General features: G+C 41.1%; 2 protein-coding genes across 2 annotated transcripts in view; one reads left to right on the top strand and one right to left on the bottom strand.

The window, feature by feature from the left end:
* The first annotated feature begins 800 nt into the window (after positions 1–800).
* sco2 (synthesis of cytochrome C oxidase 2) lies at positions 801–2,986 on the top strand. Its single transcript, XM_076111248.1, has 2 exons — positions 801–831; positions 1,950–2,986. Exon 2 carries the CDS (start codon positions 1,959–1,961, stop codon positions 2,739–2,741), a length of 783 nt encoding a protein of 260 aa, XP_075967363.1. The 5' UTR covers positions 801–831; positions 1,950–1,958; the 3' UTR covers positions 2,742–2,986.
* Positions 1,453–11,950, bottom strand: part of ncaph2 (non-SMC condensin II complex, subunit H2) — a 12,893-nt gene continuing 2,395 nt past the window's right edge. The window contains exons 3-19 of the mRNA XM_076111247.1: positions 10,711–10,827; positions 10,323–10,424; positions 10,182–10,243; positions 10,022–10,097; positions 9,618–9,674; positions 8,518–8,597; positions 8,149–8,434; positions 7,988–8,068; positions 7,404–7,569; positions 7,283–7,327; positions 7,089–7,159; positions 6,438–6,552; positions 4,566–4,649; positions 4,037–4,086; positions 3,847–3,948; positions 3,627–3,776; positions 1,453–3,422 (exon numbers count right to left, since the gene is read on the bottom strand). Of these exons, the coding sequence (XP_075967362.1) occupies positions 3,294–3,422; positions 3,627–3,776; positions 3,847–3,948; positions 4,037–4,086; positions 4,566–4,649; positions 6,438–6,552; positions 7,089–7,159; positions 7,283–7,327; positions 7,404–7,569; positions 7,988–8,068; positions 8,149–8,434; positions 8,518–8,597; positions 9,618–9,674; positions 10,022–10,097; positions 10,182–10,243; positions 10,323–10,424; positions 10,711–10,818 (1,764 nt within the window). The 5' untranslated portion in view covers positions 10,819–10,827 and the 3' untranslated portion in view covers positions 1,453–3,293. The remainder of the gene's footprint in view (positions 3,423–3,626; positions 3,777–3,846; positions 3,949–4,036; positions 4,087–4,565; positions 4,650–6,437; positions 6,553–7,088; positions 7,160–7,282; positions 7,328–7,403; positions 7,570–7,987; positions 8,069–8,148; positions 8,435–8,517; positions 8,598–9,617; positions 9,675–10,021; positions 10,098–10,181; positions 10,244–10,322; positions 10,425–10,710; positions 10,828–11,950) is intronic.

Raw genomic sequence — 11,950 nt, forward strand, 5'->3', positions numbered from 1 at the left:
TGAGACAGACAGAATACCTGAGAGAGAGACAGACAGAATACCTGAGACAGACAGAATACCTGAGAGACAGACAGACAGAATACCTGAGAGACAGACAGACAGAATACCTGAGAGACAGACAGAATACCTGAGAGAGAGACAGCATACCTGAGAGACAGACAGAATACCTGAGAGACAGACAGAATACCTGAGAGAGAGACAGAATACCTGAGCGACAGACAGAATACCTGAGAGAGAGACAGAATACCTGAGAGACAGAATACCTGAGAGAGAGACAGAATACCTGAGACAGACAGAATACCTGAGAGACAGAATACCTGACAGAGACAGAATACCCGAGACAGACAGAATACCTGAGAGAGAGACAGAATACCTGACAGAGACAGAATACCTGAGAGAGAGACAGAATACCTGACAGAGACAGAATACCTGAGAGAGACAGACAGAATACCTGAGAGAGACAGAATACCTGAGAGAGACAGAATACCTGTGAAGATATTTTAAAGACAGTTTAAATACTTTAATTACATTTTACTGATTATACTTTGAAGGAACATTTTACTGTAACAAAGTATTTTTTAAAGTGTGGTATTAGAAATTTTACTGTAACAGTATTTTTTACAGTGTTGTATTAGTACTTTTACTGTAACAGTATTTTTTACAGTGTGGTATTAGTACTTTTACTGCAGTAGTACTTTTTACAGTGTGGGATTAGTACTTGTATTCTAACAGTATTTTTTACAGTGTGGTTGTGTTGAGTTTTACGTAATGACGTAATTACGTCGTGTTTCTGTTACATGTGTGACCACAGACGCTGTTCACAGACTGAAGGTGAGTTCATTTCTATTGAAACGTTAACGTTTCTATGCTAACGATGCTAAACTCGTTAGCTAGGTATGCTAACGTCCGGGTGACGTAACGTTAGCTTCACAGCAGCAGGTTAGCTGCCAACTGTTAGCTGTGTGCTAGCTTAGAGTGATGGTGTGTCCTGTTCTGAAGCCCTAATATCTCATTTTAAGTGTTAAAAAATAATATTATCGTTATATTAATAATAATATGAACCCACCGGAGGAACGGTAAAATTGTCAGTAACCGTTCAGGAGGATAGCTATCGATGTCAGGCGCGTTCAAAGTAACAAAAACACGAGTTATTCTCATCGAGTGAACCGTGAATTTCATTCAAATCAATACAAACCGTGTAGAATCTAACATGGCGCCGGTCAGTGCTGCCGCTGGTGGCGGGAAGAGGTACTGCAACAGCAAATACATTTAAAAACAGTAAAATATTATATATTTCTGTTGTTTTACACTTTCACAGAGTTCTTTTTTTAAGTTAATCATAACTATTAAATATTCATACACTTTTTAGAATTGTAATCATTTAAATTTACAGGGTTTTTTACATAAAAATGTACATTTTTTTCACTATACTATATTATAAATTATTTTTCATATACCGATATGTCAACGATTAGCAACAACATTCATTTAGAAATAAATATTTAAAAATATAAATAAATAACAGCATAAAAAGGTAAAGTATAGACAGGATGTACACAAATAGTGTAAATATGAATATTATGTAAATATATAAATGACCAACAATAAGAAAGAAAAATAAACGTCTCTAGAAAAAAGTAAAAGATCCAGAATTAAAAATATATATATAAAGATAGAATAAAATATTGAATGCTGTAAAGGATTAAATATATTTTATTCTCTATTATTGCTCCGTAATGTTTTAATATTCATAAACAGTGATGCATAAGAGTACAAATGAGGTACTTTTTACTACAATACAGCTGTAAGTTACTGTGAAAACAGAATATATGAATATGTCATCAATGTATTCTGAATGATTAAAGTATAACAGAGTGAGTACTTGTGGTACTTTAAGCACAGTAAAAGTACTCTTAAAGTAAAGTACTAATACTGCATTTGTGTTGCAGGAGTCAAACATGTCGTGGTTCAGGTGCATTGTGGGTGATGTGCGTGGAGGAGGAAGACTCCTGAGAGGTCTTCCTCTAAGTCCTGGTCTTCCTCAGCGGACCCCCCGGTGTTTCCTGTCGCGGGGTCCCGGTCCGGGTCCTCCTGGTCCTGGTCTGAGGACCCGGGTGGGCGTGGGCCTGCTTGTGGGCGGCGGCCTGCTGGCGGCCTGGTGGTTCATGGACTCTGAGAAGCGTCAGAACCAGCGTCGGCGGCGGGTGGAGCAGCTGAAGCAGGTCTCTCTGGGTCAGGGGATCTTCAGTCTTCTGGACCACCGAGGCCAACGCAGGACTAAAGCGGACTTCCTGGGCCGCTGGGTCCTTCTGTACTTCGGCTTCACACACTGTCCCGACATCTGTCCCGAGGAGCTGGACAAGCTGAGCGCCGCCGTCTCGGCTCTGGACCGGGACGCCTCGCTGCCGCCGGTCCAGCCGGTCTTCATCACCGTGGACCCGGAGAGGGACGACGCGGCGGCTCTGGACCGCTACGTGAAGGACTTCCACCCGCGGCTCATCGGACTCACGGGGACGCCAGAGGAGGTGAAACACGCGGGGCGGGACTACAGGGTGTACGCCAGCGCCGGTCCTAAGGACGAGGACGGGGACTACATCGTGGACCACACGATCCTGATCTACCTCATCAGTCCAGACGGGCTGTTTCTGGACTATTACAACCGCATGAAGAGCCGGGACCAGATCACTGAGAGCGTCCGGAACCACATCAAGAACTACGAGCAGCTGCACCCACAACCTTAGGGGTCTGAAGGAAACAGAACCGTAGGGTCCCTGAGGGAACCAGAACCTTCTGCTCACGACCAGTCTGAGATATCAATACATCAAATGTTTTGTGTTCTGTGATTTAACATATTAAATATTATTTACTTTTGAAATATAACTTTGATTTACTCCGTTGTATGTTTTCAAAAAACTAAACTTTTACTAGTTTTTGGTATTTTTGTCTTTCGTGGTGAATCTTAAAACCTCCTGAAATAATAAAATAATTAAGAAAATAATTCTAAATATGTTTGGGAGAAAAGAAAAAAATAAATACATTTAAGAAATAATAAAATAGAGGAGAATTAAATACTTTTATGGCAGATTTATTTACATATCTTTGATTTTTAGTATCTTTTGTCCTCCGTACTATCAGCTTGTTTAGTAACAGGAGAGTTTTTATAACAAATGTTCATTTCTATCCTCAGACGGACAGATCATGATATAGTTATGAGGGGGTATATATATATATATATATATATATATATATATACATACATACATACATATACACACACACGTGTGTATGTGTGTTCATGTGGAACCCGTGAGGGTCTTGAACCTGTCTGTAGCTCTGTGAGTGCTGATCAGAGTCAGACCCATCGAGTCCACGCTGTCCTCCAGACCTCCAACACTGTCCACCTCCACCGTCAGGTCGTTGGCCTGAGACACCAGAGGACACGCCTTCAGTTAGTCACATGATGGTCACATGACCTCCACAAAGACACTTCAAACATGTGAATCACATCTTTAACAGGTTAGAAGGTGAATATCAGAAGAGCTTTGGTTGATTCCAGACGTCTCAAACACTGATGTTAGAAGCTGCAGGTGTTCTCTGTGATGTCATGTGTTTGTTTGTTTGTTTACCAGCTGAAGAGAAGCCAGCAGGTATTTACAGGCTTCATAGTTGTTGAATCCAGAGACGATGGAGGAGAAAGATCTTCTCTGACCGACGCCGGTCAACGACGACACGATCCGGTCTCCGTAGTCGTGGATGTCGAACACGGAGCGCTGCTCCTGAACACAACAACAACGTCAACAACAACAACCAGCTGATCACAACAACACCCACAGACTGGTTCATTACCTGCAGCACCAGTTCCGGTCTGATCTGGTCCTCCCAGTCTTTGACTCTACGAGACAGAGCCGTCTCCTGAGTGTAACCTCGACAGTTCACCACCAGCTGCTCCTGAACGCACCACAGACACACAGGTAATCATTACATCTCATTGATCAGGTATTATGGTTTAATGATGAGTCATCATTTCATCTCTCACCACACGCAGCTTCACCAGATCTTCATAACTCAGTTCATCTCTCCGAGCGCCTAAAACAACAAAAAGTATATCACAAGTGTGTTCTCTACCTGTAGATATGAAGTCTGGTCCTACAGGTGTGTTCTCTACCTGTAGATATGAAGTCTGGTCCTACAGGTGTGTTCTCTACCTGTAGATATGAAGTCTGGTCCTACAGGTGTGATCTCTACCTGTAGATATGAAGTCTGGTCCTACAGGTGTGTTCTCTACCTGTAGATATGAAGTCTGGTCCTACAGGTGTGTTCTCTACCTGTAGATATGAAGTCTGGTCCTACAGGTGTGTTCTCTACCTGTAGATATGAAGTCTGGTCCTACAGGTGTGATCTCTACCTGTAGATATGAAGTCTGGTCCTACAGGTGTGTTCTCTACCTGTAGATATGAAGTCTGGTCCTACAGGTGTGTTCTCTACCTGTAGATATGAAGTCTGGTCCTACAGGTGTGTTCTCTACCTGTAGATATGAAGTCTGGTCCTACAGGTGTGTTCTCTACCTGTAGATATGAAGTCTGGTCCAACAGCAAACTCAGCTGGAAGATCATCTGGAAACGCTTCCTGGTCGTTGTCGTCGTCTCCACCTTTTAAAAGATTCAAAGACTCAGACACCTGGGCCCCGTTCCTCGTACGTGGTTCAACTTAGTCGATCAAATGTCCTATTAGCAGCCTAAATTAACCCGATGATTGATGTCAGGCTATCTCGGTTTCTCCAAGGCTGATCCTCTCAAACAGTCTCGTTAATTCGACCCAGACGATCAGGATCAGGATAATTGCGTGTGCCCGTCCTACTTCAAAAGGGGGAAGCGTCGATCACCGAAACCATGATTTTCTAACAGTACAATGTCAAATGACGAGCAGGAGATGATCATGAACGCATATGAGGAATTCAAGACCATAATCACAGCAAAATATAACACCGCCACCGCTGTGAGGGCTAGACAAGAAGCACGCAAAATATCACAGACAAGTTAAATGCGTAAGTGTTGTAAATGTATCGGCTCATTTTAATGCCTCATCACCCCAATCAATCAGATGATATGTCTTTAAATGTGCTGCTGGCAGTAGGCTTCATGAATGCATCATCCAATGAGATCTATAGCGACAATAATGATCTCAACTCTTTCAGAATAAGTAATAAAAACAAGCCCAAAGAGTATCTAACTGATACTCATTAATATGAGGATATATGTACTGTATGCCCTTATGTATCATGTACTATATATGTGTATATACATGTATGTGTAGATTACCATATAGAACTAGCAGTTTGAATCTGTGTGTGTGAGTCTGTGTGTGGGCGGATCAGTGTGTGTGTGTGTGTGTGTATTATTCATCATCAGACATTCAATCAACTGAAGCAGTGAAGATAAATAGTGTGATTCTCTCTGTTCTTATCATGAGTCCACCTTCATCATGTTCTACAGTAATGACATGCTGGTGTACTAATAACAGTCATATCATTATGAGTGCTTTAACCCTCATGTATGCAACGCAGCCATCAAGAGGACATGGGAGCAAGTAAACACTAAGCACACACACATTACTCAGAATGCTGAGTCAGTACAATATGTGCCATGGTGATGTAATGAACACATCCATAAGTTTATTAAGCGCCAAATAAACTTCACCAACAGCACGGCATGCAGCGGCTTTCCCCATGTTCTCCGCATCGCCGACACTGAACAACAATGTACCACTCGCAGAACAGCTCAAGGCTGCATCCAGTGTGTGAGAGTCAATGCTCGGCTGCAGCGTGTGGTGTTCAATGTATGCTCCAGAAGGTCTGTAAATAAATGACTCCTTGTGGGCAGAATGGATAGCGCTCGTATAGGAAGTCATCATGATGTGATAACGGATCTTGGCGATGTGGAAGAACTCTCTCCCTATAAAACGCTAATCTAACTAATATCCTCCTTCATCAGTGGATCTCTGATGAAGGGAGCTGTACATTAATGCAATAGAGGCTTCTTAGTTTGCTCAGCTGCTTTTAATGGATCACCGTGTGTCTCACTTTACATGCATTTACGGAACTCCCGTATAACCCCCGGTAGATGCGCAAGTGCATTAGACTACCGTATATGACAGGAGCTGACATGTTTTCCGGGGGAGTGGCAGCTTATCCAGCTACCTTCAGTTAGCCTGCGCTGGAGCAGCTTCAAGCTTATGGATGTGTTGCCATGGTGATTTTGCCAAACTTGCTTCGTGGAAACGAAAAGCCTGATCTACGTCATCTTATCCTGACAAGTATCCGGCTAACTCAGTTAGCCACGTACGAGGAACGGGGCCCTGAGCTGAGAGGAGTTGAAGTGATGTCTACAAAGTGTGTGTGTGTGTGTGTGTGTGTGTGTATGTGTGTGTGGAGGTCTTACCCAGCATGTCGGGGGGTCTGAATCCGTCCATAGGCTCCTCCCCCTGCTGCTGTGGCCCCGCCTCCTCTGGCTGGAGGAAGGTCCTCCTGAGTTCTTCATCAGAGACCGCCACCCCCTGAGTGACATCACACACACATCACTGACCACACCCACTTAGTGACATCACTTAGTAAAGCTGCATTCTCTCTAGTGTCCACCAGGGGGCGACTCCTCTGGTTGTATAGAAGTCTATGAGAAAATGACTCTACTTCTCTCTTGATTTATTACCTCAGTAAACATTGTAAACATGAGTTTATGGTCTCAATCTCTAGTTTCAAGTCTTCTTCAATACAGCATGATGTTCATTTAGTACATTATGGTCCATTTAGAGTCAAACAGACCATAAAGCAGGGGATGCTTTAGGGCGAGGCTACACAGTGATTGACAGGTCTCTACCAGAGACGTATACGGCGTCTCTACGTCACTCCTCCTCAGTCCAGATATGCTCACTTCCTGATGGCGACGGCCAAAATGCAGAAGTCGAGTCTTTAAAACGATAATATATGAATTTTCAAAACTATCTGTATCCGTGTGGATGAGGTCAGAGAGACAACACATTACATCATCAACAGGATCACACACACACACACACACAGACACAGACACACTTACTGCTCTCCTGTAGATTCTCTTCAGAGTCTTCAGTTTGTTTTTCATGGTGTTTAAATAAATGTAGTTCAGGTCTGAAAAACATGAAACATGATTTTCTATAACTGTTAAAGATGGCCGTCATTACGTCACATGTTATGGTTTTATTTCTTATGATAGATTTAGTTTTACTCATGAAATAGTGACGAATTGTTTACCTGGAAACGCTGGTCCATTTTTGAACTTGTGCTCTGGAGGATCAACTGAAAGACAAAATAAATCCTCATCATCATCACCATCATCATCCTCATCATCATGTAAACAGACTGTGGTTCTCACATGTTCCTCTGAACCAGCTCCTGAAGTCCTGAAGAGAAGCAGCTCGTCTTCTTTTCCTCTTCCCTCCGTCGTCCAGACCTTCAGGGACTTTGTAGCATTTCCCAGATTTAAAAGGTTTGTCTTCTCCGAGGACGACGTACGGGTCGTTTAACGTCCACACACTGACCTGAAACGTTCACATCGTTCTTTATGTTAAACTCAAGAGGGTTCGAGAGGAAACGTCTGTTTACAGGATAAAGTGGAGATATTTAGACAGAACTGTTGGATTTTTATGAGAATTAAGTCACAATATTTAAAGAATAAAGTTCTAATTTTACATGATTTAATGAGTAGTAAATAAATGAAAAATAATTAGTGACATTTCAAAAATGTATTTGTCATTTCTTTAAGAAATAATTTTATGAAAAAAGACACAAAACTAAAGAAAAAAATGTAAGTAAAAAGTAATGAGAAATATAAATCTAATATCATGAGAGTGAAGAGAAAAAAAACACTTAATAAATTAGTAATATTGCAACATTAGAATATTTCCACGATAAACTTGTTTAAACTGGTAGAATGACAATAAAGATGATCATACTTACAGGCGGAGGCGTCTCCTCCGTCCTCGCTGGTTTCTCTTCGACCTCTCGTCTCTCTCGGATCATCCGTCCTTCACTCGGAGCCTGAGACACATTTTAAAGACTTTAACAACGACTCAAAGAGTCTCAAAGTCTCCGAACTGGACTGAACACAAAAACCAGACCTGGTGCCGGTCCAAATGCTCCTCTGGGTCCTGGTCCAGCTCCATGTTGTTATCCTCTAAAGGAAGGAAGTCCTCCTCAGCATCACCTCCGTTATCTTCAACCAGAGCCTCAAGAGGACGAGGATCTGTACCCCTCTGCTGCAGAGACTCTGCAGGGATTTGATCCACATCCATCAGAAACCTGGAGGCAGCTGATCCGAGAGTGAGGAGGATCAGATCCTGGTCTCCTGGGATGAAGAGGTTGATCCTGAAGTCCTTCTGACTGCACAGGACGTCTCCGGTCACACTGAGACACACAGATTTATGAACAATATCTGAACACTGTAGTAGTAATATATTAAATACTTCATTGTGTTGTTTTAGACTGACCTGATGAGCGGGAGCTTGTGCTTCTCTGAGGTTTCAGGAGGAATCAGAGACTCAGGAGGAAGAGGAGCAACACTCACAGTCTGATGGTGAAACAGAGATAGTTACACTTCATGATGAACTACAGACACCAGAGAGTTAGTCTGGAATAATCTGTCTGTTATCAGAGTTAGTCTGGAATATACTGTCTGTAATCAGAGAGTTAGTCTGGAATATACTGTCTGTAATCAGAGAGTTAGTGTGGAATATACTGTCTGTAATCAGAGAGTTAGTGTTGAATTTACTGTCTGTAATCAGAGTTAGTCTGGAATATACTGTCTAATCAGAGAGTTAGTGTTGAATATACTGTCTGTAATCAGAGTTAGTCTGGAATATACTGTCTGTAATCAGAGAGTTAGTCTGGAATATACTGTCTGTAATCAGAGAGTTAGTCTGGAATATACTGTCTGTAATCAGAGAGTTAGTGTGGAATATACTGTCTGTAATCAGAGAGTTAGTGTGGAATATACTGTCTGTAATCAGAGAGTTAGTCTGGAATATACTGTCTGTAATCAGAGAGTTAGTGTGGAATATACTGTCTGTAATCAGAGTTAGTCTGGAATATACTGTCTGTAATCAGAGTTAGTCTGGAATATACTGTCTGTAATCAGAGAGTTAGTCTGGAATATACTGTCTGTAATCAGAGAGTTAGTCTGGAATATACTGTCTGTAATCAGAGAGTTAGTGTGGAATATACTGTCTGTAATCAGAGAGTTAGTCTGGAATATACTGTCTGTAATCAGAGAGTTAGTGTGGAATAAACTGCCTGTAGTCAGAGAGTTAGTCTGGAATATACTGTCTGTAATCAGAGAGTTAGTCTGGAATATACTGTCTGTAATCAGAGAGTTAGTCTGGAATATACTGTCTGTAATCAGAGAGTTAGTGTGGAATATACTGTCTGTAATCAGAGAGTTAGTCTGGAATAAACTGTATGTAGTCAGAGAGTTAGTGTTGAATAAACTGCCTGTAGTCAGAGAGTTAGTCTGGAATATACTGTCTGTAATCAGAGAGTTAGTCTGGAATAAACTGTCTGTAGTCAGAGAGTTAGTCTGGAGTAAACTCACCGTGTTGGAGTCTGTATTCATAGAGTTCCCAGAGACCTCGATGTTGAGCGGAGTGAACTGAAGGAGACAGACAGAATGGTAGGCTCAATGATGTCCTACATTACCCATGCCTTTCTGTAACAGTTCAGTAGAGGAAGCAGGTTATTAGCCTGTTGGTCATGTTGATCATGTGGCTACTGTTTGTAAACATTCAAACTTCACATAGACATATTTAAAGACATTTTAATATCTTAATAAATATATCAACATGCTTTGTTTCCCCCTCCAGCTCTGAGAATAATAATCAGAACCGTTTATTGCCATGGTATGTTGAACATACAAGGAATTTGACATGACGGGAGGTGCATAACATTTAACAACAATCAGCAACAATCAGAAACACAATAAATAGAACTGTTTCTCACCACAGCCTCATCGTCGTGTTCGCTCGCTGCTCCGTCAGCGTCGTCCTCCTGAGACGCTGACGTCTGTTTGTTCCGTCTGTCGAGAAAACAAACATCAGAAAAGCTGAATCACCTGAACGGGTCTGTCCAACACTGACTCACAGCTGGAGGACCGTCTCACTTCTTATTCCTGTCGTTGATGTACTCCAGAGTTTGGTAGACCAGACTGTGCAGGAGCTCCACCTGAAACAGACGACAGTGACGTTTAATAAGAGCTGGTTGTTAATAAAGTTTTACAGTTTGGTTTTATTTGAATGTGAACCTTCTTGCTGTAGATGCAGGCTGAACCCTGGATCAGCAGCGCCGCTTCGGCAAAGTTCAGTCTGGTTTTCCCTCCATCGAACGTAATGCACATGTCGTCCAGCTACAGAAACAAAGACACAGAGACTCAGAGACGCAGAGACTCAAATACGCAGAGACTCAAAGACAGAGACTCAAATACGCAGAGACACAAAGACAGAGACTCAAAGACGCAGAGACTCAAAGACAGACACAGAGACTCAAAAACAGAGACACAAAGACAGAGACTCAAAAACACAGAGACTCAAAGACACAGACACAGAGACTCAAAAACAGAGACGCAGAGACTCAAAGACGCAGAGACTCAGTCTTCTTTCTAATCAGAGAGCTTCTTATCCGACGTGTTCTACCTCTTCTAAATAGTCGTTTAGCTCCGACGCCACGTCGATCTCCCAGTTCTTGGTGAGCTCTCTGATTGGCTGCAGCAGGTGAGGGAATCTGCTCTCTGTGAACTCCATGACGTCTCACTGTGAAGAGTAAAATAATAATAATAATAACAATTCAGTAAAAGTACTGCAGTATTCGCAGCAAAGATGTACTTAAAGTATCAGAAACACAAGTACGCATTATGCAAATATGTCAAGTCATGTTATTATAAACAGTCGGTGGCCACTTTATTAGGTACACCTGAATAAACTTATAATAATAACTTTATTTATATAGCCCCTTTAAAAACAGTTTAAAGTTATTTGACAGATAAAGCAGCTCAGTGAGACATTATGATCAAAATAAAGAAAGAAATTAATAAAATGACATAAAAACAAACAAACATAACAGAGATAAATAATATCCCAGAGCAGAAAGAAGCAGAAAGCCAGCTGAGCTCATTTGAAGTCTCCACTTCAGAAGGTATATAAAGTATAAGATATGACTACGTGAAATATTATAGACAAGATGTTTTACAAGATATGAAATATGATAAAAAATATTAATATATTACAAACAACAAAAGATGTTGTACTGGATTACTAATAATACTACTATTATAATGGCAGTATCGTATGTATACAGCATTATGATTGTATATTCTTAAACACCATATTACACATACAGTATTTCCCTCTAAAATGTAGTATATAGAATATCATAACATTGAAATACAAATGAAGTACAAATACCTCATAAATACTTAAACCCTTGATCAGATGTGGAGAGTTAAAGTTATTTCCAGCAGCTGGACTAGAACAGATGAGGATTATAACATATAATATAAATATATAATATGTTAAATATTAGAGACGTTACACCAGACTCCATTCATAAATATGACGTTTTTAACCCACTAACGTCAGATTCAGTTAACATGACGTAATGTGCACGGACGGAATTTAACGTTACAACAATGACGGATTGTTGTAACACGAACATCTTCACGTAATAAATCATGAGCCGAATAGAACAGAACACCCAATTGATTAGTTAATTATCTAAACTAGTCGTCTGTCGGATAGAATTTAACCTAAAAATTAAACTAAGAACACAAACGACACTTTTTCTTACGTAATCCGGCCGAATGTCGTCTTCATACCAACAGAAACACTGAAACTGTCTTTAAATATTACGTCAATCTAACCGATATAGTAGCCGAAT

This window comes from Anarhichas minor, unplaced genomic scaffold, assembly GCF_050575085.1.
Source record: "Anarhichas minor isolate MPS153535 unplaced genomic scaffold, ASM5057508v1 ptg000044l, whole genome shotgun sequence".
Taxonomy (NCBI): domain Eukaryota; kingdom Metazoa; phylum Chordata; class Actinopteri; order Perciformes; family Anarhichadidae; genus Anarhichas; species Anarhichas minor.

Coding starts and splice junctions, on each gene's coding strand:
- sco2 (XM_076111248.1), top strand. CDS start 1,959: ATGTCGTGGTTCAGGTGCATTGTGGGTGATGTGCGTGGAGGAGGAAGA.